General features: G+C 45.9%; 1 protein-coding gene across 2 annotated transcripts in view; it reads right to left on the bottom strand.

The window, feature by feature from the left end:
• Positions 1–6,917: 6,917 nt before the first annotated feature.
• Positions 6,918–23,185, bottom strand: part of SLC26A6 (solute carrier family 26 member 6) — a 29,606-nt gene continuing 13,338 nt past the window's right edge. The window contains exons 2-21 of one of the 2 annotated variants that reach the window (XM_027836936.1): positions 19,677–19,859; positions 19,192–19,331; positions 18,865–18,975; positions 18,319–18,485; positions 17,911–18,075; positions 17,619–17,771; positions 16,785–16,867; positions 16,402–16,549; positions 15,896–16,009; positions 15,405–15,482; positions 15,127–15,222; positions 14,769–14,875; positions 14,455–14,524; positions 11,726–11,818; positions 11,448–11,552; positions 10,403–10,489; positions 7,955–8,113; positions 7,674–7,728; positions 7,400–7,536; positions 6,918–7,227 (exon numbers count right to left, since the gene is read on the bottom strand). In XM_027836936.1, coding sequence (XP_027692737.1) covers positions 7,213–7,227; positions 7,400–7,536; positions 7,674–7,728; positions 7,955–8,113; positions 10,403–10,489; positions 11,448–11,552; positions 11,726–11,818; positions 14,455–14,524; positions 14,769–14,875; positions 15,127–15,222; positions 15,405–15,482; positions 15,896–16,009; positions 16,402–16,549; positions 16,785–16,867; positions 17,619–17,771; positions 17,911–18,075; positions 18,319–18,485; positions 18,865–18,975; positions 19,192–19,331; positions 19,677–19,859 — 2,266 coding nt within the window. In that variant the 3' untranslated portion in view covers positions 6,918–7,212. Of the gene's footprint in view, positions 7,228–7,399; positions 7,537–7,673; positions 7,729–7,954; positions 8,114–9,258; positions 9,348–10,402; positions 10,490–11,447; positions 11,553–11,725; positions 11,819–14,454; positions 14,525–14,768; positions 14,876–15,126; positions 15,223–15,404; positions 15,483–15,895; positions 16,010–16,401; positions 16,550–16,784; positions 16,868–17,618; positions 17,772–17,910; positions 18,076–18,318; positions 18,486–18,864; positions 18,976–19,191; positions 19,332–19,676; positions 19,860–23,185 lie in introns of those variants that run through there. The other variant, XR_003566866.1, reaches the window with a different exon arrangement.

Raw genomic sequence — 23,185 nt, 5'->3', positions numbered from 1 at the left:
ACAATAGAAATGTATCATTATATTTATATTAGGAAATGTGAGTAGCAAGGTGAGTTAACATGTTTTAACATCTGTACCCAAAGAACACATAAAGCTGTTAGAATCACACCTTTCTTCAACTTTTCAGGCTTGTCTTGGCACTTTTACCTGCTGCTAAGTGCTCTTACATAATAATCAAGATAATGATACCAATTATAAAAACCCTTATTAAATGGTTAAGAATAATTTTTTTCACTTTTTTTTTTGTTGTTGTTTTTGCTAGGCAATGGGGTTAAGTGACTTGCCCAAGGTCACACAGATAGTTAAGTGTCAAGTGTCTGGTCTGAGGCCACATTTGAACTCAAGTGCTCCATCCATTGTGCTGCCTAGCTGCTCCCAGAATTTTTTTTTTTTTAGAAATTGTGGTTAGACTTACTTAAAAGAATGGAAAAGCAACCTAATTATGTCCAAACATAACATAACATTCTTCATTGCAAGTAATCTTTTAATATTAAAAAAATGTCCTCATTCTCAAAGAATTAAAATATATATAATTTCATTATTTTTAAAAAAGAGTTGGGAAGTATGACCCATTATTCATCTTCTGAAATCCTGGTTGTTCTACTGCATTGATCAGAGCTGGGTCTTTCAAAATGGTTTTACTTTACAATGGTGTAATCATTTTATAAATTGTTCACCTGATTGTACTTACATCACTCTACATCAGTTCATGCAAGTTCTTCCAGGCTTCTTAGAATCCTAATTCATCCTTTGCCTTATTTTTTACAGCATGATACTCCACTACATTTATATACTGTAATTTGCTTAGTCAGTTCCCAATTCATCTGAACTCACTTTGTTTCCAGTTCTTTGCTACAACAAAAAGTGCTACTATGAATATTTTTGACATATGGATCTCTTCCCCTTACTTTTCTCTCTTTGGGTCATATGGCTGGTCCAAGGGTAAGTGCAGTTTAGTAATTTTTGGGGTATAGTTCTACATTGTTTTCCAGAAAGACTGAAAACCAACTCACAGTTTTAGCACTAGGACATTAGTAATATTTTCCCGCAGCTCCTGCAACAACTACCATTTTCCTTTTGTGTCATCTTTGCCAATCTAATCAGTACAAGGTAGAACCTCAGAGTTGTTTTAATTTGTATTTCTCTTATCATTATTGTTTTGAAGCATTTTTTCTTAAGGTTGTTGAAAAAGTTGGATTTCTGCCCTTGAGAACTACCTACTTGTGGCTGACTATCTATCTATTGGTGAATGGCTTTTGTCTATTTTTCACCGTATATCTCCGATATCGTATCTTTATCAGAGAAGTTTACCGCAAAGATTTTTTTCCCAGTCAGCTGTTTCCCTCCTACTTTTAACTACATTGATTTTGTAAAAAAAAAAAAAAATTTATTTTTATGTAAACATTCCTTGTCATCTCCTGTGATTTGTCTCTATCCTTTGATCAAAAACTCATCCACTAATCATAGTTGTGAAAGATACCTCCTTTCCTGCCCCTCTAATTTGTTTATATGATCTTTTATATTTAAATTTTTGTATCCATTTGAAGCTTATTGTGACATACAGTGTGAGATGCTAGTCTAAATTCACTTTCTGCCAGATTGCTTTCAAGTTTTCCAGCAGCTTTTATTGACTATAAGTGGTTGAGGTCCTTATATTTATCAAAAACCATGCTACTATACCCCCCTTTTAAAAATAAATAACTCCTTGGTAATTTGATTGGTATGACATTGAACATATAAATTAATCTAGGTGGTATTATTATCATTTTTATTATATTGGCTTGGCCTCCCTATGATCATTAACATTTCTGTCATTACTTAAGTCTGTATTTATTTCCATAAAGCATTTTGTAATTGTTTTCATATAGTTCCTGTATGTACCTGGGTAGGTAGACTCCTAAGTGTTTTAAGTATTCTATAGTTACTTTTAAATGTAGTTTCTTTTTTCTATCTCTTCTTGCTGGGTTTTGCTAATAATATACAGAAAGGTAAAAGATTTTTGTGGGTTTATTTTATAGCCTGTTACTTTACTGAAGTTTGTTTCAATTTTTAGTTGAATCTCTAGAGTTCTCAAAGTAAACCATATCATTAGCAAAAGGTCATAATTTGTTTCCTCTTTGTCTAAGCTTAATCCCTCAATTTCTTTGAGGGACTATTGTCATACCTAGAACTTCCAGAACTATATATCAATAGTTCTGACAACAGACATTCACTGTCATGTCATCAGTGCTTTACCCCTGACCTTACTGGAAAGGCACCTGGAATCTCTCCATTACAGATAATACTAGCCCTTGGTTCTAGATAGAAATTATTTATTATATTGAAGAAGATCCATTTGTTCCTACACTTTTCAATGTTTTTTAATTGAGTCTTTGTCAAAAACTCACTTTGTCAAAAGCTTTTTCTGCATTTATGTAATCTTTTGATTTTTCTTGTTTTGGTATTAATATGGTCTATTTTGTTTATAATTTTTCCTAATAGTGAACTAACCTTGCAGGCTGGTCATACTGTATAATAATCTTTGTAATAAAGTTGTGTTTTTTGCTAGTTTTATTCAATACTCTTATGTTGATATTCATTAGGGATACTGGTTGACAGTCCCGTCCCCCCCAATCTATTTGTTTCATAGAAGGAATTTTACTTTGTAAATTTTAAAGCATTCGAGGAATGGGAGTTCTTCAGCCAATCCTCCTTTTATATGAGGAAACAGAGGCTCAGAAAGAGAAAGTCATACAACTAGCAAGTGGCAGAGTCATAATTTGAAAGTATGTCCTCCTCCGACTTCCATTCCAATGGTGTGTGTAAACTCTTTTTCCTTCATGAATAAAACCGCTCTTGTGGCTTCCTTAGACTTTGTTTGGAAGCTGGGGTGGGGGACACAATGATGAAAGAGAAGAAAGCTGGAAGCGAATATCAGATTAATGTTTCCCTTCATAAAGGGAGCAACAGGGGAGAAGGGAAAGGTGATTAGGATTGGAAGCAGCAGATCCTGGAGTACAATGCAGGCTCGAGATTCAAAAAGGAGCCAGAATCAGGAATGTCAGGGACTAAGAATAAAATCTCCTGAGGAGTAGAGTAAGTGTCCCAAGATAACATTATCAGCAAGACCTATGAGGGCCTAGGACTTCACACTTTAAAGGAAGTCAAGCCAAAGCCTGGCCGGAAAGAGATCGCAGAATCAAGGAATGTTCAGAGTTAAAAATCAAGCTGAGAGATCATCTCATTTTACTCTCTCATGTTACTAATGAAGAAACTAAGACCCAAGGAAGGTAAGTGACTTTGTCCAAGGTCACAGTGTCTGAGGAGGTAACCACACCCAGGCCTTGACTCTTAATCCAGTGCTCTTTAAAGAGGCTTATCAACCAAGAAGGTGTGTCTGCCATTAATGAGCTAATCTGGGGTAAGTATTGAGAAAAAATAATATTCCTTAAGCTCCTATTTCTAGAGCACTTTTCTCACAAAATGCCTGTGAGGTAGGGCTTACTGTCCTCATTCGGTTCCATTAGAAATACTGGAGTGGTCCCTGCCATCAAAGAGCTGACATTCTACTGAAGGAACAGAATATGAAAATAGATGTTAGATAAATGAAATGCAAGGCAATTTGAGAAGAGAGACAAAGAGGCAAAGAGACACAGAAAGTGTCACATCTGAAGGCTTCCCATTGGACCAGACCCCTAAACTGAGTGAGCCTAGAAGGAAGCTAAGGATTCTACTACTTGGCAGTGAGGAGGAAGGGCATTCCAAACATGGGGTTTTAAGCCTGTCTGAAGGCACAGAGATACATGAGGGAGCATTTTTTGAGGAAACAACTAGGCCAGAGTGACTGATAAGGAGAGTGCATGCTAGGCAGAAATATGAAACAAAGGAGGAAAAGTAGTTTGCAGCTAATGTATGTAAGGCTCTGAGTACCAGCCCAGTGAGTTCTTGTTTTATCATAAAAAGAATGGAGATGAATGAAAATTTTTGAATAAGAGTGACAGGATCAGACTTGTGTCTTGGGATTATTATTTTGGCAGTTATGTGGAGGACAGCTTGAAGACGGGAAAAAAATGGATGCAAGACGACCAACTGTAATGGTTCCAGTGAAAGGTAATGAGGACCAGAATTGGGGTCAAAACTGATTGAGACATGAGAGGCTGTGGCAGCCCAAATGATGAGAGCTAGCAACCAACTGACTCTGAGGGGTGGTGAGGGAGAGAAAAGGGTCAAAGGTATCTCCAAGGTTATGAGCAAGGGTGTCTAGCAGGATGGTGGTACCCTCTACAGAAATACCACTTTTATAAGAGTATACTTTAAAAAAAAAAAAAGAGTATAGATTTCATTTTGGATGTGTTCACCTTAAGAAGACAACAGGATATGGAGCTGATGATGAGCAACTTGAGTTCCAGAGAGAAATGAGGGCTGGACCTGAGTGAACCTGTGGGATCGATGAGATTACCAACAAAGAGGGTATAGACCAAAGAAAAGAGCCCAAGACAGACAGCCTTACACTGAGTTGGCAGGGAAAGGAGAGTGATGGAAACTGAGAAATAGTTGATGACCTAATAAACTAAGAAGCTGTGCAAACAGCCTCATAGAGGCCCAGTGATTTGCCCAAATTCACACAGGTAGTAAGTGGTGGGGCTGAGATGGAGCTCAGGTTCTCAGAATCCAAATTCAGGGCTCTTTCCACCACCATTCAAAGCTGCTCCCCTGAGTTCTGGGCACTGACAATTCCGAGCTTTGTTTTTCTTCATTGCTACTAATGTTCTTTTTTTAAAAAATACTACCCTATCAAAAAGTTACAATATATATTTGCCTCATAGAATTGTGTCAACATAATAAAAAAAAGGATACTATCTAAATTCAATGACAGATTCAGTGCTAAACTAGTCAAATTCCACAGGGGATATTTTATAAACAGAGACAAAATAATAAATTTAATTTAAAGAAACAAAAATTTAGACTCAAGGTAAATAATGGAAAAAAAAAACAAATGGACAGAGAAAAATACTTTCAGACCTCAAATTACACCACAAAGCAGCAATCACCAAAAACTACTTAGCACTGGTTAAAAAACAGAAAATTAGACCAGCAGAACAAACTAAATAAGGAAGAATCTGAAACAACTAAACTCAATAACTCAATGTTTAAGAAACTCTAGAACATAAATTTCTTGGGAAAGAATTCCCTATTTGACAAGAACTTCTGGGAAAATTTGAAAGCATTCTGGCAGAAAATAGGCTTAAACCAATAGCTTACAACATATACTACAATAAGCTGGAATGGGTACATAACCTAAATATTAAAGGTCACACCGTAAGAAAAAATTAGAAGAGAATCAGATTAGGTAATTTTCACCTGTATGAAAGGCTATCAGAAGAATCATTAAGCAAGTAATAGAAGCAATCACAAAAGACAGACAATTTCAATAACATGAAATTACGAGGCTCTCGTACTAACAACTTAATTAGAAGAAGGGAAACGTGTCAATTAGGAAAAATATTTGAATCAAAATATCTAAGTTTAGGGTCAAGATGTACAAGGAACTAATACAAATATATATGAGCAAGAACCATTTCCCAATAGATAAATGGTCAAAGGACATGAACAAACAGTTCTCAAAAGAAGAAACGCAAACTATTCACAACCACATGAAGGTTTGCTCCAAATCACTAACAAAAGAAATTTAAATCCAAACAAAACTAAGGTCTTTACCTCACACCCAGAAAATTAGCAAATGACAAAAAATGGGAACTGTCAATGTTGGAGGGGCTATGGAAAAACTGGCACACTAATACACTACTGGTGAAGCTGTGAATTGGATCAACCACGTTAGGAAGTAATTTTGGCAGCTGGGTGCCATAGTGGATAAGTGTGCTGGACTTGGAGTCAGGATCATCCTCAGGCCAAATCCGATCCCAGACACTTACTGTGTGACGCTGGGCAAGTCACTTAACCTCTGCCTCCATTACCTCATGTAAAATGGGGATAAGAATAGCACCCATCTCCCAGGATTGCTGTGAGGATCAAATGAGATAATAACTGTAAAGTGCTTTGCAAACCTTAATGCACTATGTAAATGCTGGCTGTTATTAGCATTATAATTATTAACAAAGTGACTAAAACATTCATACTCTTTGAGCCGGCATAGATCTCAAGAGAGTGATGTTGGAGAGTAAAGGCTGAACACTACAGGCCTGAGGAATGTAAACTTCTTTAGGAATGAGATCCCAAAGGGGCCAGGGCCCAAGAGTTGCAGGAGATCAGGAGTCGAGGTGGAGCACTGAGGGAGAAAAAACGTTGGACTCAAGGCAGGGTCTAGTGAGCAAAGCCCACCTATTGCCCTCACTGACCCCTAGTGGGCCCTGGCAGGGGCCCAAGTCTGAAGTAAGCACCCGAGAAGGGTGGATTCAGGAATTGGTAGCCCCTGGAATGGCTGGGTACCCAAATGACCCTTGAGTGGGCATTACTGGGAGATTCACTAGCCTCTGAAGACTCAGGTTCTGTTGCACAAGAGTTACTCTGGGTGCCTGTTATGAACGGCGTGGTCATCTAAGAAGCTCTGCTTTGGGAGGCAGAGAACCTAGGTCTGAATCCCAGTTTCTTACCACTCCTTCACTACCCACATGACCTTGGGAAAAACTAAGCTCCTGCATCTGTTTCCTCATGAAAGAAGGTAAAATGAAGAGGCTGAAATAGATCTCAGGGGTACCTTTCGGTTCTAAATTCTACGATTCCTCACTGATCCCCAAAACCTTACCAAGCCCGAAACCTTCACAGGCCACTTTTCCCTCCATCTCCAAACCAGCCCATGGCCTCTGGACACAGGATAAATCCTGTGCTCCTAGGGTAACAGATGGAGCTTCACTGACTTCCATCTCTCCCCACCTTCTAGGCTGGCCAAGACCCTGGAGCATGGATGGAACTAGGGCAAGAACAAAGCCAAATACTTTATTCTCATAAAGACATATAAAAGCTGTGCCCAGCCACTCACCAGCAATGTGCAGTTGGGCTGGGCCAAAGTAAGGACACTTCCTTCTAGCCACATGTCTTGGCACAACATCCCCCAAACCCAGCCCCCAAAGTCTCCATCCTTAAGTGCTGAGGAGGAGGGTGGTGTTCCGTGAGGGATGGAAGAGAACATCCTTCTCCACAGAGCGAGTTCTGAGTCTCCCCTAACCCCCATCAAGGGGTGCATAGGTCACGCAGCAGCAGCAGCAGAGAGGGGTGTCACATTCTAGTGGCCTGCAGGGATGGTCACAGAGAACAAGATCTCAGGACCTGCAAAGAGCTACCCCATTGCCTCACACACCCTTCTCCCTAGCCCAGGCCTGAGGGGCCACAACATCCTTCCTCCTCCTCCTGACTGTGGCCTCATGCCAGAAGGGGGTCCCAAGTAGGAGGACAGTATACTTACCAGGACAGACTGTGTGGTTCTGGCTCTTGACTGCATAAGGGCAAAGGTGACAGCATCATGGATGGAAACGAAGAGGTGACCCTTGGTAATGGAGTCTCCAAAGAAGTTCCCAGACTCAAACTGGGAGATCATATTGCCTGGCGTGAGAAGGTAGGGAAATGCCATAGCCCCCAAAGGCACACCGCTCTGCCCCCTGGCATTCCCCCATCCCCAGGGCAAAATAACTCCCTCTACCACCCTGCCTAGAGTTGGACCCACAGTCCCACACACGCACCATGACAGCCAGCCAAATACACATTCACCTCAATCTCTTGGAAATCACGGAAAATCTACAACAGAATCAGAGCCCCCCATTCAGGAAAGGACTGACTACTCAGGCCAGACCCTCCCATGTGCCTCCCCTCTTCAACCCACATAGTCTCCACTGTACCTCCCATCACCCTGCCCTCAGCACCTTATCATTCCCCCATATTCTCTATCTTCTTAGGGTCTTGCTACCCTCTCCTCTGACCGCCAAATCAATCAAATTCCCCTTTCACCCTGAATTGGCCTCACATTCTTCAAGGTCTTGATACACACAGTATCCACAAAATTGAGAGTCCCCAAATCCAAAATAAGGTAGTGGAAGTGGGGCTGAGGTAGGCCCAGTGTCTCCAAGGTGATGAACTCTTTGTCATTGACCACTGCATCGTCTGGCCTGTCCACACCACCATCCTAGTAGAGAATCAGATGAACAACAGGGGTAACCAGAGGAGAAGGACAAACAAGTTAGTCAATACCACACCTACACTCACACTCTGTGTCAAAGGCCTACAAGAGACTTGATTTCTCAAATCTCTTTCCAGTGTGAGAATTCCCTTTTCAACACACTCGTGAGGGAGTCACAAAATCACGAAATCTCAAAAGTTGGAAGACACCCTAAAGGCCATTCAGTCCAACCTCATACCTGGATGGGTCTCCCCTCTGCAACACACCTGACATGTGGCCTTCCAGCCTTAGCCTAAAGATCTCCAGGGAGGAAAGGCACTATCACCTTTAGGGAAGCTCATCTCCCATTTGTTAGCAAGTTTTTGCTTAAGCCAAGCCTCCATTTGCTTCCCTAGAAATCCTACCCACTGTTCCTACTTCTGCTCTCTGAGAGCAATCCCCCTTCCACATGATCCTTTCCAATTTTTGGAGACAGTTTTCCCATTTCCCCCATTCTCTCCAGTTCCTTCCAAAGACCCTTCTAGGGCAGGGATTCTCAATCTGGGCTCCACGGACTCCTAAGAAATCTGTTGCTAGATTTCAGGGGGGGTCCATGAACTTGGACTGGAAAAAATTTACATCTTGAATTTCACTAACCTCTAACTGAAAGTTAACATTTATTTCAACTGTGAATTTTTTTCAATTATTTATTCAATTTTTCATCCTCAATAGGTAAATAGTTAAAGGTTATGAACAAACAGTTCTCAGAAGAGTGACAAACTCTTAACATCTACATGAAAGAATATTCCAAGTCACTAATAGTAAAAGAAATGCAAATCCAAACAACCCTAAGATTTCACTTCACACCCTGCAAAAAGATGATAAAAGGTGAAAATAGTCAATGTGGGAAGGCAAGCACACCAGTGCATTACTGGTAAAGCAGTCTGGAACTATGCAAATAAAGTGACTAAAAGAGATTCCATTACTGGGCTTATATGATAAGAAGAAAGTCGCTATATACTACAAAATAGTGACAGCAGCATTTTTTGTGACGGCAAAGAATTGGAAACAAAGTAGATACCCGTCAACTGGGGAATGGTTAAACAAATTTGTGGTATGTGCGGTAAGAAGTGACAGATGTGATAACTATCGAGAAGGGTGGAAAGATCTACCTGAACTGATGCAGCTGAGCACCCCCAAAGTCTCTGTGGAGTTTACGTTTTTTTAAGTTTAAGCTGCCCTGAGACACCGGGGGCAATGACTACAATGATGCAAACAGAAAGAACCACAGTTAAAAAAAAAGAAATAAAAAATGAATGTTGCACAGCTAATACAGAAATACATTTTACATGACTTGGCATGTATGATTGCTATCATACTGCTTTCCTTCTCAATGGGTGGTGGAGGGGTGGCAGGTCAGGAAAGAATTTGGAACTCAAAGTTTAAAAAAATCAATGTTAAAAATAAATAAAAAACTAAATTAATTTTTTCAAGTGAATGTTACAAAATTACACAGAACAAGTCTGGAAAGAAGAGACATGAGAAGAAGGCACCCCTCCCCTATCCCACTGCTCAGGACGGGGGGGGGGGTATCCACAAGTGTTGGGCCCTGCAGAGAGTCTCAGATGGTTCTGATGTATGGATCAGCTGTGCTGACTTTTTCCATCTTTTTTTCCTTTCCTTTTTTTTTTTAATCCTTAAAAAATTCTATTTGTTATATGGAATGTCTCTTGGGAAGTGGGACAGGGAGGGGAAGGGAGCCTGGGAGGAATCACAGTGATATAAAAGAATAAAACATACCAATAAAAACTCATTTAAAAAGTTATTTCACGTAGAGGTTTCAGCTGACAACCAAAGGAGCCCATGACCCCCAAATGGTGAAAGAACCCAGGAGTCTCTAGGAGACGTTCTCTGGTCCTCTTGCCCTCCTGGTTGCCCGAATCTAGACCCACCTTATCAAGGTCCTTCCTAAAATGGAGCATCCCTAACGCAGCACTGCAGACGTGGCCTGCCCCAGACCCAGGATGGGGGAATGATCCCTTCCCTAGCCCTGGGCCCTCTACCGTCTCTTGATGCAACACAGACCAGGGTCACATTAGCTTTCTCGGTTGCCCCATGACACTGGTGACTCCCAGGGACCTTACAGGACACTCTTAATTCCCATGCCACCCCTATTGTGTCTTTGCAAAATTAATTTGTTTTAGCCCAGTAAATGTTTACATTTACCTCTGAAGTCCCTCCCCACCCTGACAGCACACAGAGACTCATTCACACATTCCCATTCTGAGCTCTCCATCTCAGTTCCCTCCTCCAAACCTGGGCATTCTCGATATCCATTTCCTCAGTTTTAATGTTCATATTATTAGGTTCCCAGGAATCTAAGGGTACTTTTCGGGCAGCAGCCTGTGGAAAGAGAAGAAGACAGGAAACTTGATGTCCTAATAATTTTGTGATTTAGCAAAACCAGAGGAACCAACGCTGGGGCAGCCAATGCCGGAGCCAGGAAGGCCTGGGTTCTGGTTCCACCTGTGATCCACACTGGTTCCCTGACCCTTGGCAAGCCTCTTCATTCCTCTGTGCTCCCAGGCCGCTATCTAAAAGTATAAGGTGCAGAGAAGATATGAGCCTGCACGAGTAGACAAAGTGTCCTATTTGTCCAGCTCCTCATATCAATAAAGTCAAAGGTCTAGTCCCTATACTCACTGGGTGTTTTAAATTACCCATTAGTTTAGCTAAGTGAGAGCCTAGGGCTGCATGTGCAATGAGCCTAGCTCAGCTGACCTTCCTCTGGGCTAATGTCAATCTATACTGGGTAATGAGCTTTAAAGTTTAAGTCACTGTTTCCAAAGGGACGGGAGTTAGTCATGTTAGAAAGCTAAAACAAAATGGGGATCCTGAGAAAGAAGCTGGAGTAGGGGGTTTAGGATGTGTGTGGTGAAGGAGTGAGCTATCAAAGAAGGTCTAAGTGGATAGAGGCCAGAGTGATAGTTATTATTACAAGGGAAGAGGGGATTTGAACACACATCTAGAGTAGAAGGAACTTCAAAAGGCATATATTCCAACTCCCTGGTTTTACAGATGAAGAAACTGAGATCCAAAGAGGTTATGACTTGCTCAAGGTAGTAAGTGGAATAGCTTGGATTTGAACCCAGGTCTTGTGACTCTAAATCCCATGCTCTCTCTACTACACCATGAAGGTGGATCCAATCTGGAGGTGAGGGACCAGGAAGGGTCAGAGAAGCAGAAATCAAAGATGGAAGTTATGTGGTCAAAGGCTAAAGGGAAGGCAATAGGAGATCAGAGGGACCAAATGGATCGGGGGTGGGAATCGGGGGTGGAATGAGCTGAGGATAGGTCTTACTTTCTTTTGTCGCTTTTCTTCCTTCTGCAATTTCTCTGTCTTTAATTTTTGCTTCTTGATCAGTTTCTTCTTCTTGGCAATGAGGTGGTCCACATCCAGACCAATCTGGAGGCAGAGAGGGATGGAAGGATAGAGAGAAATGTGTGGAGTGGGAAGGTGGCAGGCTCTGGGAGCCCTGTCCTGTGGGTTCCACACCTCATGTCCCGGGAGACGTATGGATGGACATACAGTAGGCTCCATCTTCCCATATGTGATCCCCCAATCATGTCCCATCTCACCTTCTTCTTGAGGGCTTGCCTATAGAACTCAGCGTTGGCAAAGTACAAGGTGGCCGAAGAGCTGAAAATCTTCACTCCTGGGACTTCCTTGGCCTAAAACCCAAACAGAAGAGTGGTTGGATGGAAAGAGATGGCCCTGGAATCCTGAGCTCCCAGTTCTTTTCCCTCATACGCTCCATCACTCCCCTGGTACCAACTAGCCATGACTACTGCCACCAATCTCCATCTCCCCCTGATTGCTCCCCTCATCACCAGTCCTACACTTCAGAACATCAGACCTAGAACCAGGAGGGAACTTTAGAGATCATCTAATCCAACAAGTGATTTGTCCAACCTAAGACAGCTGCTAATGAAGCTGGAATTGGAACACATGTCCTTAGATTCTGGCTCTTTCTACCACACCACAGGGACAACTATCTGCTGGGCACTTTGGCTTGAGTGCCTGCCACCATCCTCTCTGTCAGGCCGGTTCAAATCCTCCTAAGTTATCTTGGACTCTTCCCTCTTCTTCACATCCAATCAGTTGTCCCACCTTCCCAAGGTCTCCTAAATCCATCCCCTTCTCCCCACCCCCCACCCCCCCACTGGTACCACCATAGTTCTTCTTGCCTAGCCTATTTTAATAGCCTTTAAACTGGTCCGTCCATCTCTAGGCTCTCCCTTTTCTAAGCCATCCTTCCACAGTTTCCAGGCTGTCAGAACAACTCTGACCATACCATGCTCCTCCTCAAAAACCTTCAGTGGCTCACTATTACTTAGAGGATAAAATACTAACTCTGAAAACTGGCCTTCCAGGCCCTTCACAGCCTGGCTCTTACCAATCCTTCCTACCGTATCTGTCACAGCCTGCACACATCTCCTCTGCTGTGGCCAGATCACTCTCCACATTATTTACCCACCCTCAGACAGAATTCATTCTTTCCTTTCTTCCTCCTAATGAATCATTCTGTCCTTCAAGGGCCTCCTCAATCACACCTCCTCAGTGAAATTTTCTCTGATCCTTGCAGTTCACAGTGACTCTCCCTTTTTGATCTCCTTTAGAATCTGAAGCCTGAATCACAGAACTCGGTCTTTGTCTGGATCATGTCCTTTACTAGCACCCCGGCCTAGCCTGCACAAACCATGAGATCCTCAAGGACCAGGCCTACTTCTTCCAGGTCGGCTTCTCCCACATCTTCTTCATCACCATCATAGGAGTTAACATTTCTATAGCACTAATTATGTGCCAGGCACTACGCTAAGGACTTTATCATTATTATCTCATTTGATTCTCACAACAACCCTGAGAGATAGTGATATTATTATTCCCATTTTACAGATGAGGAAACTGAAGCAAATATCAGCTAAGTGACTTGCCCAGGGTCACACAGCTAGGAAGTATCTGAGGTCAGACTTGAACTCAGGGCTTCCTGATTCCAGGCTCAATGCTTTATGCACTGGGCCACCAGCTGCCTCAAAACAGGACACAAAACTGGTGCCAATAAATGCTTGTTGGATAGGCAGTTGGGCAGGCAGATGAAGATGGACAGGTAGGCCTGAGCAGAAGGTGGATGAGAAGACTGATAGGTGGGTGCAGAAAGAAGTGAATAGTAGTGGTAGTAAATGGACAGATGGGTGAGTGGATGGATAGGTGAATGAACTTAGGGAAAAGAGGCATGGGTTGGAAGGTAAACTGAGGAGGAGAAACCATACCCAAAACAAACACATGATTCCCAAACAGGGTTCTGGGATGGCCAGATATCAGGTGTGCCCACCTCACAGCTCAACTTTGGGTCCCAAAAGACCCCCCAAAGCCACCTTGCCCAATGCCTCCATCTGAGGGTGCAAAAGGAAAGTAGTCTCCTCCACAGAAAGCACACTCCTAACCCCTCTTCTCCTCTCTCTCTCCTACCTTTTTCCCACCTTTTCCCATCCTCCATTCTCATTGGTCTCTCCTCTTTGCCCTCACAGGGCCCCCAGAACCTCCTGCTCAGAATTCTGGTGTAAAGTGCTCCCTCTCCTTCTTAGGCCAGGAAGCCAGTCTTCTTTCCCAGCAGCCCCTGCTCCTATAAGATGTTTTGCTCCACTCCTGACACTCTGTGCCAAATCAGCTTATTCTGGATTTTCTCTCTCTGGTCCCCAACGCTGGGGCCAGTTCTGTAGTTCACATGAGGGATCATGGGAACATCTCAACTTCTCTGAGTCTGTTTTCTCATTGGCTACAAATACACGCCCTTCCCCCCTCACAGAAACTTTAAAGTGCTATGAGTGGAAATTATTATTCCTCTGGCTGGAGGATGGTCACCTCCCCAGGCACACTGTCCTCTTAGCGCCTCCCCCCCACCATGTTTACATCCTCTAGTTATCAAGACAACAGTGCTTTTCATTTCTCCAGCAACTTAAGGTTTGCAAAGTAGTTTCCTCAAAAGAATCCCATGAGGCACAGAAGTGTAAGTATCATTAGCCCCATTTGCAGAAAAGGAAACTCAAGAGACAGGAAGTACCTTAGCCAAAGCAACCCAGCAAGTAAGTGGCAGGGCCAGGATTCCCGTCTGCCTCCTGACTCTAGGCCCTCCTCTTCTCTACTGCATCACACTGTCTCTCACCCCATTTATCAGAAAAGCCTCCCTCCCCTGGACTCCTGCCACCTTTGAGGAAGGACAATCTACTTGCCCTGGAGGATCCTGGGTGTCCTCTACCCCTGGGCCACCTCCCCCCCCCCCCCACCCCCGTGACTCTTCCCAGATTACCTCCTTGTACTGAGTCACATCTCTGTAAATGTCTGTGTCTGGCACCTGCCCCAGGATAGAGTAACGGGGTCTGCAGGAGAGATGACAGGAAGAGACAGAGATAAGGAGAGACCAAGAAAGACACAGGTATCAGAATCTGCAGGAACTCCTCATTCCACCCCCCAACACACACACACACACACACACACACACACACACACACACACACACACACACACACACACACACGGGATACCTTAGCACTGGATTCTGTTGGGGAGGGGAAGTGAGTAGGAGAGAACAAGGACCCTCACACTGCCCGCCCCACCACTCACAGCTGAGTGCGGAAGATGACAGAGAGCAGGGAAAAGCCTATAGCAACAGCCAGACCAATGTCCAGGTTCAACAGGATAGTGGCCACGAAGGTCACTGACCAGATCATCTGTGGGGAAGGAAGTCAGGAGGTCAGGAAACTTCCTCCCCCTCCCTCCTCTCCTCCATCCCTTGCCTCTAACTGCCTCACCACCTCTTTCCCCTCTTTCCCCTCTATGCCCCCTCCCACTTCCACCTCTTGCATCCAACCTTTCTACTTGCCCTCTTCCTTCTCCTGTCCTTCCTTTCCCCTCCTATTTCCCAGCTTGCCCTCATACCTTCTCCTTCCCACACCTTCCCCCTCCTTCCCCGGCCCCTCACCAGGTCCATCCGGTTTGCCTTCCATAGATAGCAGATATCAGAAAACTGGACGAACATGCCCTTGAGGTTGACGATGATGATAGAAGCCAGGATGGCCTGGGTGGGGAGGAGGAAGAAGAAGAAGAAGGGGAGGTCGAGTTAGTCCAGACTATTCAGGCAGTCATGCTAGCCCCTGCCCCAGTCCCAGTCAGCCCCACAGAAACCCCAGAGCTGATGGCACCAACCCTGCATCCAGCTCCCAAGTCCCCACTCTGGAGGGAGGGCCAAGGAAGACTTACTTTGGGAAGATGATAAAATAGCTCCCCTAATTTGACAATGACAATCAAGATGAGGAGGGAGGAGATGGCCCCAGCAATCTGAGGATAGATGTGAAGGGTGCAGATGGGACACCTCAAATCCTCCTCTCACCACTTCCTCAACTGGCTAAACAACTCACTCACCACCTTGCATGGCACCCCACATCCTTCTCATATCTGTTTGGTCTCCCTCCACCCCCACTTGTCTTTGTTAATTGAAAAAACTGAAATTAATAAAAAAAACAATCATTTCTTTTCTCTCCCTCCAAACTCCAATCCCCTAAAAAACAAAAACAAAACCAAAACCCTTATGACAAACGTGCATAGACAAGCAAAACAAATTCCCACGTTGGCCATGCTCCACCTGTCTTTTCCAGATTCCCCTGGCATCCTTCCCATGCCCTCCATGTTTCTCCCACCTGTACCACCCATGTCTCCTCATTCCCACTCTGCCCAACATGTGCCCCTATTACCTGCGTGTTCCCCCCTGAACCTTCTTGCACTAAGCTCCGGGACATGGAGCAGCTTATAGGAAAACACTGAAAAAAGCTGCCAACGAAATTACTGAGGCCAAGAGCAATCAGTTCCTAGGGAGATTGGGGGGCAGGGGAGAGAGGAGGTTATTACATTCAATAGCAATTCCCACTGAGATCTCTCCTCCCAGCAATCAGGCCTTTTCATCCAGGGTCACCTCCCACTTTCTTTCTTTTTTTTTCGCTAGGCAATAGAGTTAAATGACTTGCCCAGGGTCATTTGCCCAGCTAGTTAAGTGTCAAGTGTCTGAGGCTGCATTTGAACTCAGGTCCTCCTGACTCCAGAGCTGATGCTCTATCTACTGAACCCCCTTGCTGCCCCACACCTCCCACTTTCTAAGCATCCCCAGCCAACATGCTCTTCTAGTCACACAGGGCAGGCTCCCCCACTTGGACAGGCTCCTGGTCCCCCCAATCCCAACCAAACCCCCTGCACCATGACACACCTGGTTATTATCCACCTCATAACCATGCTTCATTCCAAAGATCTTGCCAAGGGAGATGGCGATGGCAAAACCAACCACAGCGATGGCAAATGCATTCCCCACGATCTTTTCAAACAAGTGGAAGTCAAACAACCGAGGAGGCTCCAGTCTTGAGAGAGGGAGGCACAGGACCTTCCATGCTCAGGCCTCTTCTGTCCCCAAACCGCTAACCCACAAACCGAACCCAGACCAACAAAGACCAAGGAAGGCAGAGCTCAGGACAAGATGTTTCTCTATTTCATCCCCACACCCACCTTTGGGCTGTGGCACCCCGGAGGAAAGAAGGGACAGGACGGGCCCAGAGCTATGGGAAAAGCCAGCCAGAGCCTCTGCTGGTCCCTCACCCTGCTGGGATGTCACCCACGATGTCCACCTTAAACCTGTCCTTCAGGCCGATTCCATAAGAGATCCCTGTGGCTCCGATGAGCTGGGAGGGAGGGAAGAGGCAGGAAGCAACATCAAAGCATCACAGATTTAGAGTTGGAAGGGACCTTCCAGGCCATCCAGTCCAACCCCCTCATTTTACAGTTGAGGAAACTGAGGCTCAGTGAAGCTGAGTGACTGGCCCAAGGTCCCATAAGTAGTCAGACTCAGAGGCAGGACTTGAACCCAAGTCCCAAGTCCAGAGTGAGCATTTTCTCTACTGCACCACACTGCCTCTATCACATCAGTGTGGATGGAGGTCCTGGATCTCCAAGGGTCGGAAGAAAGCTCTTCCACTCCGGCCACAGTCCACGTTACCACCAGGTCAGCAGCCCTGTCCTATGTCCTCCAGACAAGTCTTCATCCCTATCCTGGCCCCACTCCCTGCCCCAAACTGTGCTCAGGGTGAGAATAAATCCTCACAATCACTCCCATTTCTAGTACACTTGACGGTATACGATATAGTTTCCTCATAATGATCCCCAAAAGTGGGTGTTGTATTGTTCCTATTTTACAGATGAGGAAAACAAGGCTCAGAGAGGGAAAGTGACTTGCCCAGAGGCAAGGTAGCAATAAAGAAGAGGTAAAGCTATCTCATCAGAGCCAGGATTTGAACCCGGATCATCTGACCCCAAGGCCGGTACCCATGCCTCCACATCCTGCTCTTCCTCATCCACACCCCCAGAGCCCACCATTCCCTAAGGATCTCCGTCAGGATGGGGAAAGGGAGTGCCTCCTCCCTGTGCCCCTCATACCATGAGGAGTTCACTCGGTATAGGCATGGGCAGCTTCCGGCCCAGTTTTTGGTTTATCATCTTCACGGCCAAGAGCAGGATCGAAGCTATCAGAGCAGTCACTACGGTGCCCACGTTGCTGTCTCCCAACTTCCAGAGGATATCCAACACTATCTGTGGGATGCAATGGGGGTGTGAAGGGGCCCCCAGAGCCCAGGGATGTCCCCCCCTACTCCCTCAGAGGCCTCCTCCCATATCCTGGGCCCCACGGGCCAAGCAGGAGCCCCTCCCTGGCTCCCTCCTAGTGACTCACATAGATCTGGGACAAGGGCCCCGAATAGTCTTTAGTACTGAGGCCAAACACATGCTTGAGCTGGGACACCAGCACCTGGACAGAGGCAGCTGTGGTATAGCCACGAACCAGTGGTTCTGACAGGTAGGTCACCACGAAGCCAAACTGTAAGAGGCCCATTCCTACCTAGGTACAGAAAAACAAATGAGCAAGGGATGGAAGGGTGGTTAGGGAGACAGAGAGATGGACCAATGGTCAGGAGACAGTCAGGAGTCAGAGGTCCATAACCAATGACCAAGGCTTTGACAGACAAGTAGAAAATCTTGGGGAGGAATGGGCAGACGAAAAGGAAGGGAAGGTCAAAGAGTCAGGCAATGAAGTCGAGAAGTCAAGAGTAGCAGGTATAAAGAAGAACCCGTCCAACTTCACCTGGAAAACACCAACTAGAAAGCTCAGGGCTGAGGCCAGCTTCACGCGGGTAGCATCTCTGGCTATCACATCTACTTCTGTATCATTTCCAGGGACCGGGAAAGCATCATTGGGAGCTAGGGCCTCGGTCACGCTGCCCACCATAACCGACATAACAGCAAAAGTCCCTGCAGACCAGAGACCACGATGGGACTCTCATCACAAGAATCCCAATGACTCCACTTGGCCCTCGGGAGGCCTGCAGGCAGACAGGGGAGGGAGGGCCCTGGAAACCCACAGCTGGAGATGCCAGCAGAGAGACACAGGATAAAAGAGAGAGTTAAAGCACAGTGGGCATCTAAGGGAAATACTCATAATCACCCGTCTCTGCTCATTCTTTGTCTCATGTGTGAGCTCCATCTCCCACCACAGACCCTAAAGGCACGGCCTAAGGCCTGCTCCCAGTCTTCCCCATAACGTGCTACCTCAGGGCCGTGGAGTATGAAGAACTCATTGCTGACTAGAAGGAGAGGCATGGTCCATTCCGGGTCTGAAGACCCCACTTACCCACAGAAATGTGCCGGGAGGTACCAAACAAAAAGTAGACAAAGACGGGATAGAAAGAGCTATAGAGGCCAAAGACAGGGGGCAGCCCAGCAAGGAGGGCATAGGCCAGTCCTGGGGAAGATGAGAAGAATTTCACTGTCAGCTCCATCTCTACCCACCTACAACCAAGGCCCCAGCACACTACAGCCCCTCCACCTCGACCTCCACTTGCATCCCAGAGTTATGGTCCCTTCACAGTGTCAACCCTTTCCTCCACCCCCAGACCCCTTTGAGGCTCACAACCCAATGGGAATAAAGCTACCAAGCCATCCGCCCACCCGAACTCGCCCTGTGGCAGCTGTACAATGCCCACACTGAGGCCAGACAGCAGGTCCCCCAGGAGAAATTCGCGTGCTGGGTACTTAGGCAACCAGCTCAGAATAGGCAGGATGCGGCAGAGGGTAGCCCAGGCTACAGATCTCGAACATCTGTCAGGAAGAAAGGAGTTCAGGATGAAGGTGGAGTCACTGACTCTCCCTATTCCTTCACTGTCTGCTCTGGGTTCCCCCTAGATAACATGGACAGAAAAATGAACACTTGAGGGCAGAGATCATTGGTCAGATGGAAAATCAAGGGGATGGTTGGAGAGATAAGTGGATGAATGGTAAGGATAAAAGACACATGAGAGATGGACAATCAGCAGAGAGACAGTTAGAGAGAACAGATAGGTAGACTTGGTTTCCCCTAGGTAGGATGCAGATACTTGTCTAGGGAAGTGGGGGGAGCACATAGTACTGCTCAATGCCCTCCCCTCAGTACCCTCCCTCTCCAACCTGGGTAGAGTAAACCATCGGAAAGGCTTTGGGCTCTGGCTCCTCTGCCCCGTCTCCTCCAGCTCCTGCTCATTCAGTACCCGCCTGTCCACCCGATAGTCACATTGCAGGGGACCCAGCTCCACCTCCAGCTTCTCCATCGACAGGTCCTGAGAAGCCAATAAGGCCAGTGTGTCCCGAGGCCTGCGGTCAAGGGTAAAAAGATGATATCATAATAAAAGTAATATTTATAATTTCTTACAGCACAGCACTAAAAAATGACGAACACAGGGAAGCATGAGAAGGCTTATGTGAACGGATGCAAAGTAAAGTAAGTAGAACTAGAAAGGAAATATACACAACGTAAAAGAAAGAACAACTGCCCAAACCAAATGCCAGGTCATTGTAATGACCAAGTTTGGCCCCCAGTGACAAGCTACAAGAAGGCACCTCTCCTCTCCTCCCCTCTTCCCTACCCCCACCCCCCAAGGTCTCTACTGTTCTTTGTAGAAAGAGGGGATGGGGCACAGATACAGAACACTCTATGGGATGTCACACTTTTTTGATGTGTTGGCTTGGCTGTTTGTCTCTGTATAAAACAGAGACTTTCTTATAAGGGAAGATTCTCACTAGGAGGGGAGGGAAAAAGAAGGGTGAAACATATGATGGAAAATGTAAAAAGGGATGTAAAAACAAAAGATATCAATAAAATTCATCTTCAAATAATTCACTTTAAGGTTGACAACGTCTTTTATCCCTACAAAGTTAGCTGAAGGCAGGGAATGTTTAGTTTTTGTCTCTGTATCTCCAGCACCTACCACAGCATGGCGTCCTTCACAGAGGAGGCAGCTGATAAATGCTTATTAAATTGAACTGAATTTCCCTCAATGGAGGGAGATTAAGGATTACATTCTCTTTTTAAAGATAAGGAAATTGAGGCTCTGGAAGGTAAGTGACTTTGCCAGGATTACAGAACTAACAAGTAAAGACCTACGACTAGAATTTAGGTCTCCTGAATCCAAGACAAAGGGTCTGGGCAGCTGGTGGTAAAGGACACAGAGTGCGTGCTGGGCCCAGAGTCAGGAAGATTTGATTCAAATCGGTCTTTAGACACTTGCTAGGTCTGTGACCCTGAGCAAGTCATTTAACTTCTGCTGCCTCAGTTCCCTTGTCTGTAAAAAACGGATAATAATCACACCTACCTTGAAAGGTATTTGTGAGGATACAGTGCTCTGTAACCTCTGAAATGCTATACAAATGCTACCTATTATTATTATTATACCATAAGATTACAGTCTCACAGCGGGGGCTAGGGGGGCACGCAGGGGGAAGAGTACTCAGTGAACCATGATCAAGCCCAGCCCTGCACCCTTGCCCAATGCTGAATGACACCAAGAGACTGCCTCTCCTGCAGAGCCCTGGAAACACAATCACTGCCTTTAACCCAGGCCCTATCAGGGAGAACCCCAGCTGACCCCAATGGTATAGCCTCCAGACTTCCCTCCCAGCCACCCCACCCCCCCTTTCCTTAGCCAAGCTAAGACACGGACTTTGGCTAGGATGGAGCTTCCTTGGGAACAAAGTCCCCCACAGACAGTGGGATGAAATGCTTCTCTGAAGCCCTGGCCCACAGCCAGTCTCACCCCTTCTTTCCCATCTTCAGGCTCAGCCGAGCCCCTCGTGCCCCAGCTGCTTTTTATCAGCGATGTTCCATGATCTTCTGCCCCATAGTCCCATCTCTCAATCCTATCCCCCACACCCCAAATACCAACTGTTACCTCTCCTCAGCCATGCCCTTCAATCTTTCCCCTCTATCCTCAAGTACAACTCTAAGCCATATACCCAGCCTTGTGCCCAGTCTTCATCTGTGTCCCAAGTGTTCTCAAAAGAGCTCCACTCCCCCCAGATGCTGACCACGCAGGGGCTCTATCTCATCTCTAACCCAAGTGTGTGAGCGGGGGGAAAGGGGTACCCAACCCCACTAGTAGAACCGAGACCAGAGGAACCCAGTAACCTCTTCCATGACCAGCCCTTTAAAGGCAAGGACCCAGAGAGGAAGAACTGATCTAGCTGATGGAGAGCTGTCTGCCACTCAGGAGGCTTTCCCTACCCATACCCTGGATAGGTGAGCAAAAGAACCCCAAAAGCATTGTCTCCTTCTTACCCTGAGCCCAAGTCCAAGCTCTAAGGAAGGTAGGTGACGTGCAAGAGGAGCGGAGATGCCACGTCCACATAAACTGGTGCCCCAGATAGACTAGGAGAAGGTGGAGCATAGGCCCATCTCACCGGAGAAGGGGAGGTCCTGCTGGACAGTCCTGGCACAGAGGGTGAGCTCAGGCTCCTGAGTACTAGGTGCACATAGAGAGTGCAGAGGCTCCGCAACCACTCCTCTCAAGAGCTGAAAGGAAGGTCCCGGGACAGATCTTTGAATCCCTCGTCCCAGCCCCTACTAGGTGAGTCATCCTCATTCTTAAAGGGCCCCTGCTACTAAGAGCCCTAGGCCCCTTGACCATGCTGTCCCTCCCTCTCTCACTCCTCCCTTAACAAATCCATGAGATCAAATGGAGCAAACCTCCATTGAGTTCCTCTATAGAAAGGAGTCATTACCATTATTTCATCATCTTGCCTGAACTACTGCATTAACCTCCTAGCTGGTCTCCCCATCTCTAGTCTCTCCTCTCCAATCCATTCTGAACAGCTTGCCAAAGCCAGCTTCCTGACCTCATCCTTTCCACGTTCAATTACCTTCAATGCCTCCCTTCTACCTGCAGGATAAAACTCAAACTCCTCAGTCAGGCAGTCAAGACTTCCCAAAGGTCAAGTGACCTCTCCTTCTTTACTTCACACTATTTCCATCATGCTTTCTATGCAAACGGGACTCCCCACTCCTACAAACACTGCTTTCTAATCCTAGAATAAAGGGGCAGTTAGGTGGCGCAGTGGATAGAGCACCGGCCCTGAAGTCAGCAGGACCTGAATTCAAATCTGGCCTCAGACAAAACACTTGTCACTTACTAGCTGTGTGACCCTGGGCAAGTCACTTAACCCCAAATGCCTAAAAACAAAACAAAAACAAATAAACCTAGAATATCCTGGGTCCCCCCAGTCACCAGCCATGCACTCAGGATCCAAGGACACACAGGCACCAAGGAGAGTCTGAATGCTCGTTTCCCTCCACTCCATGATAGAGGGAAGGGGAGTTGTGTCCCCTGCCAGGAAGCTTTACCACACCCGCACGAAGGAAGAAGGGAGAGGCAGCCACAGCAATACCTGGAGCCCCCAACCACCTGGCTGTCCCTGATGCTCAGACTGGGAGGAATTGAGATAAGGAGCAAAAGAAAAATACTCTTCCTATATAAGAAAGACTGGGGTGGGGGAGGAATGTGGGGAGCAAGGTTTCTCCGGAGGCGGAGATTTCCTGAAGGTTAAGGGCTGGGAAGGGCCTGACCCATAGCTCCCTATCACAGATACCCAGAACCTGCCAGGTCTCAACTATCAAGAATTTTATCAGACACTGTCACTATCACTCC

This window comes from Vombatus ursinus, unplaced genomic scaffold (genome assembly GCF_900497805.2).
Source record: "Vombatus ursinus unplaced genomic scaffold, bare-nosed wombat genome assembly UNPS02014820.1, whole genome shotgun sequence".
NCBI lineage: Eukaryota > Metazoa > Chordata > Mammalia > Diprotodontia > Vombatidae > Vombatus > Vombatus ursinus.
This window is presented reverse-complemented; position numbering and strand designations above follow the sequence as displayed.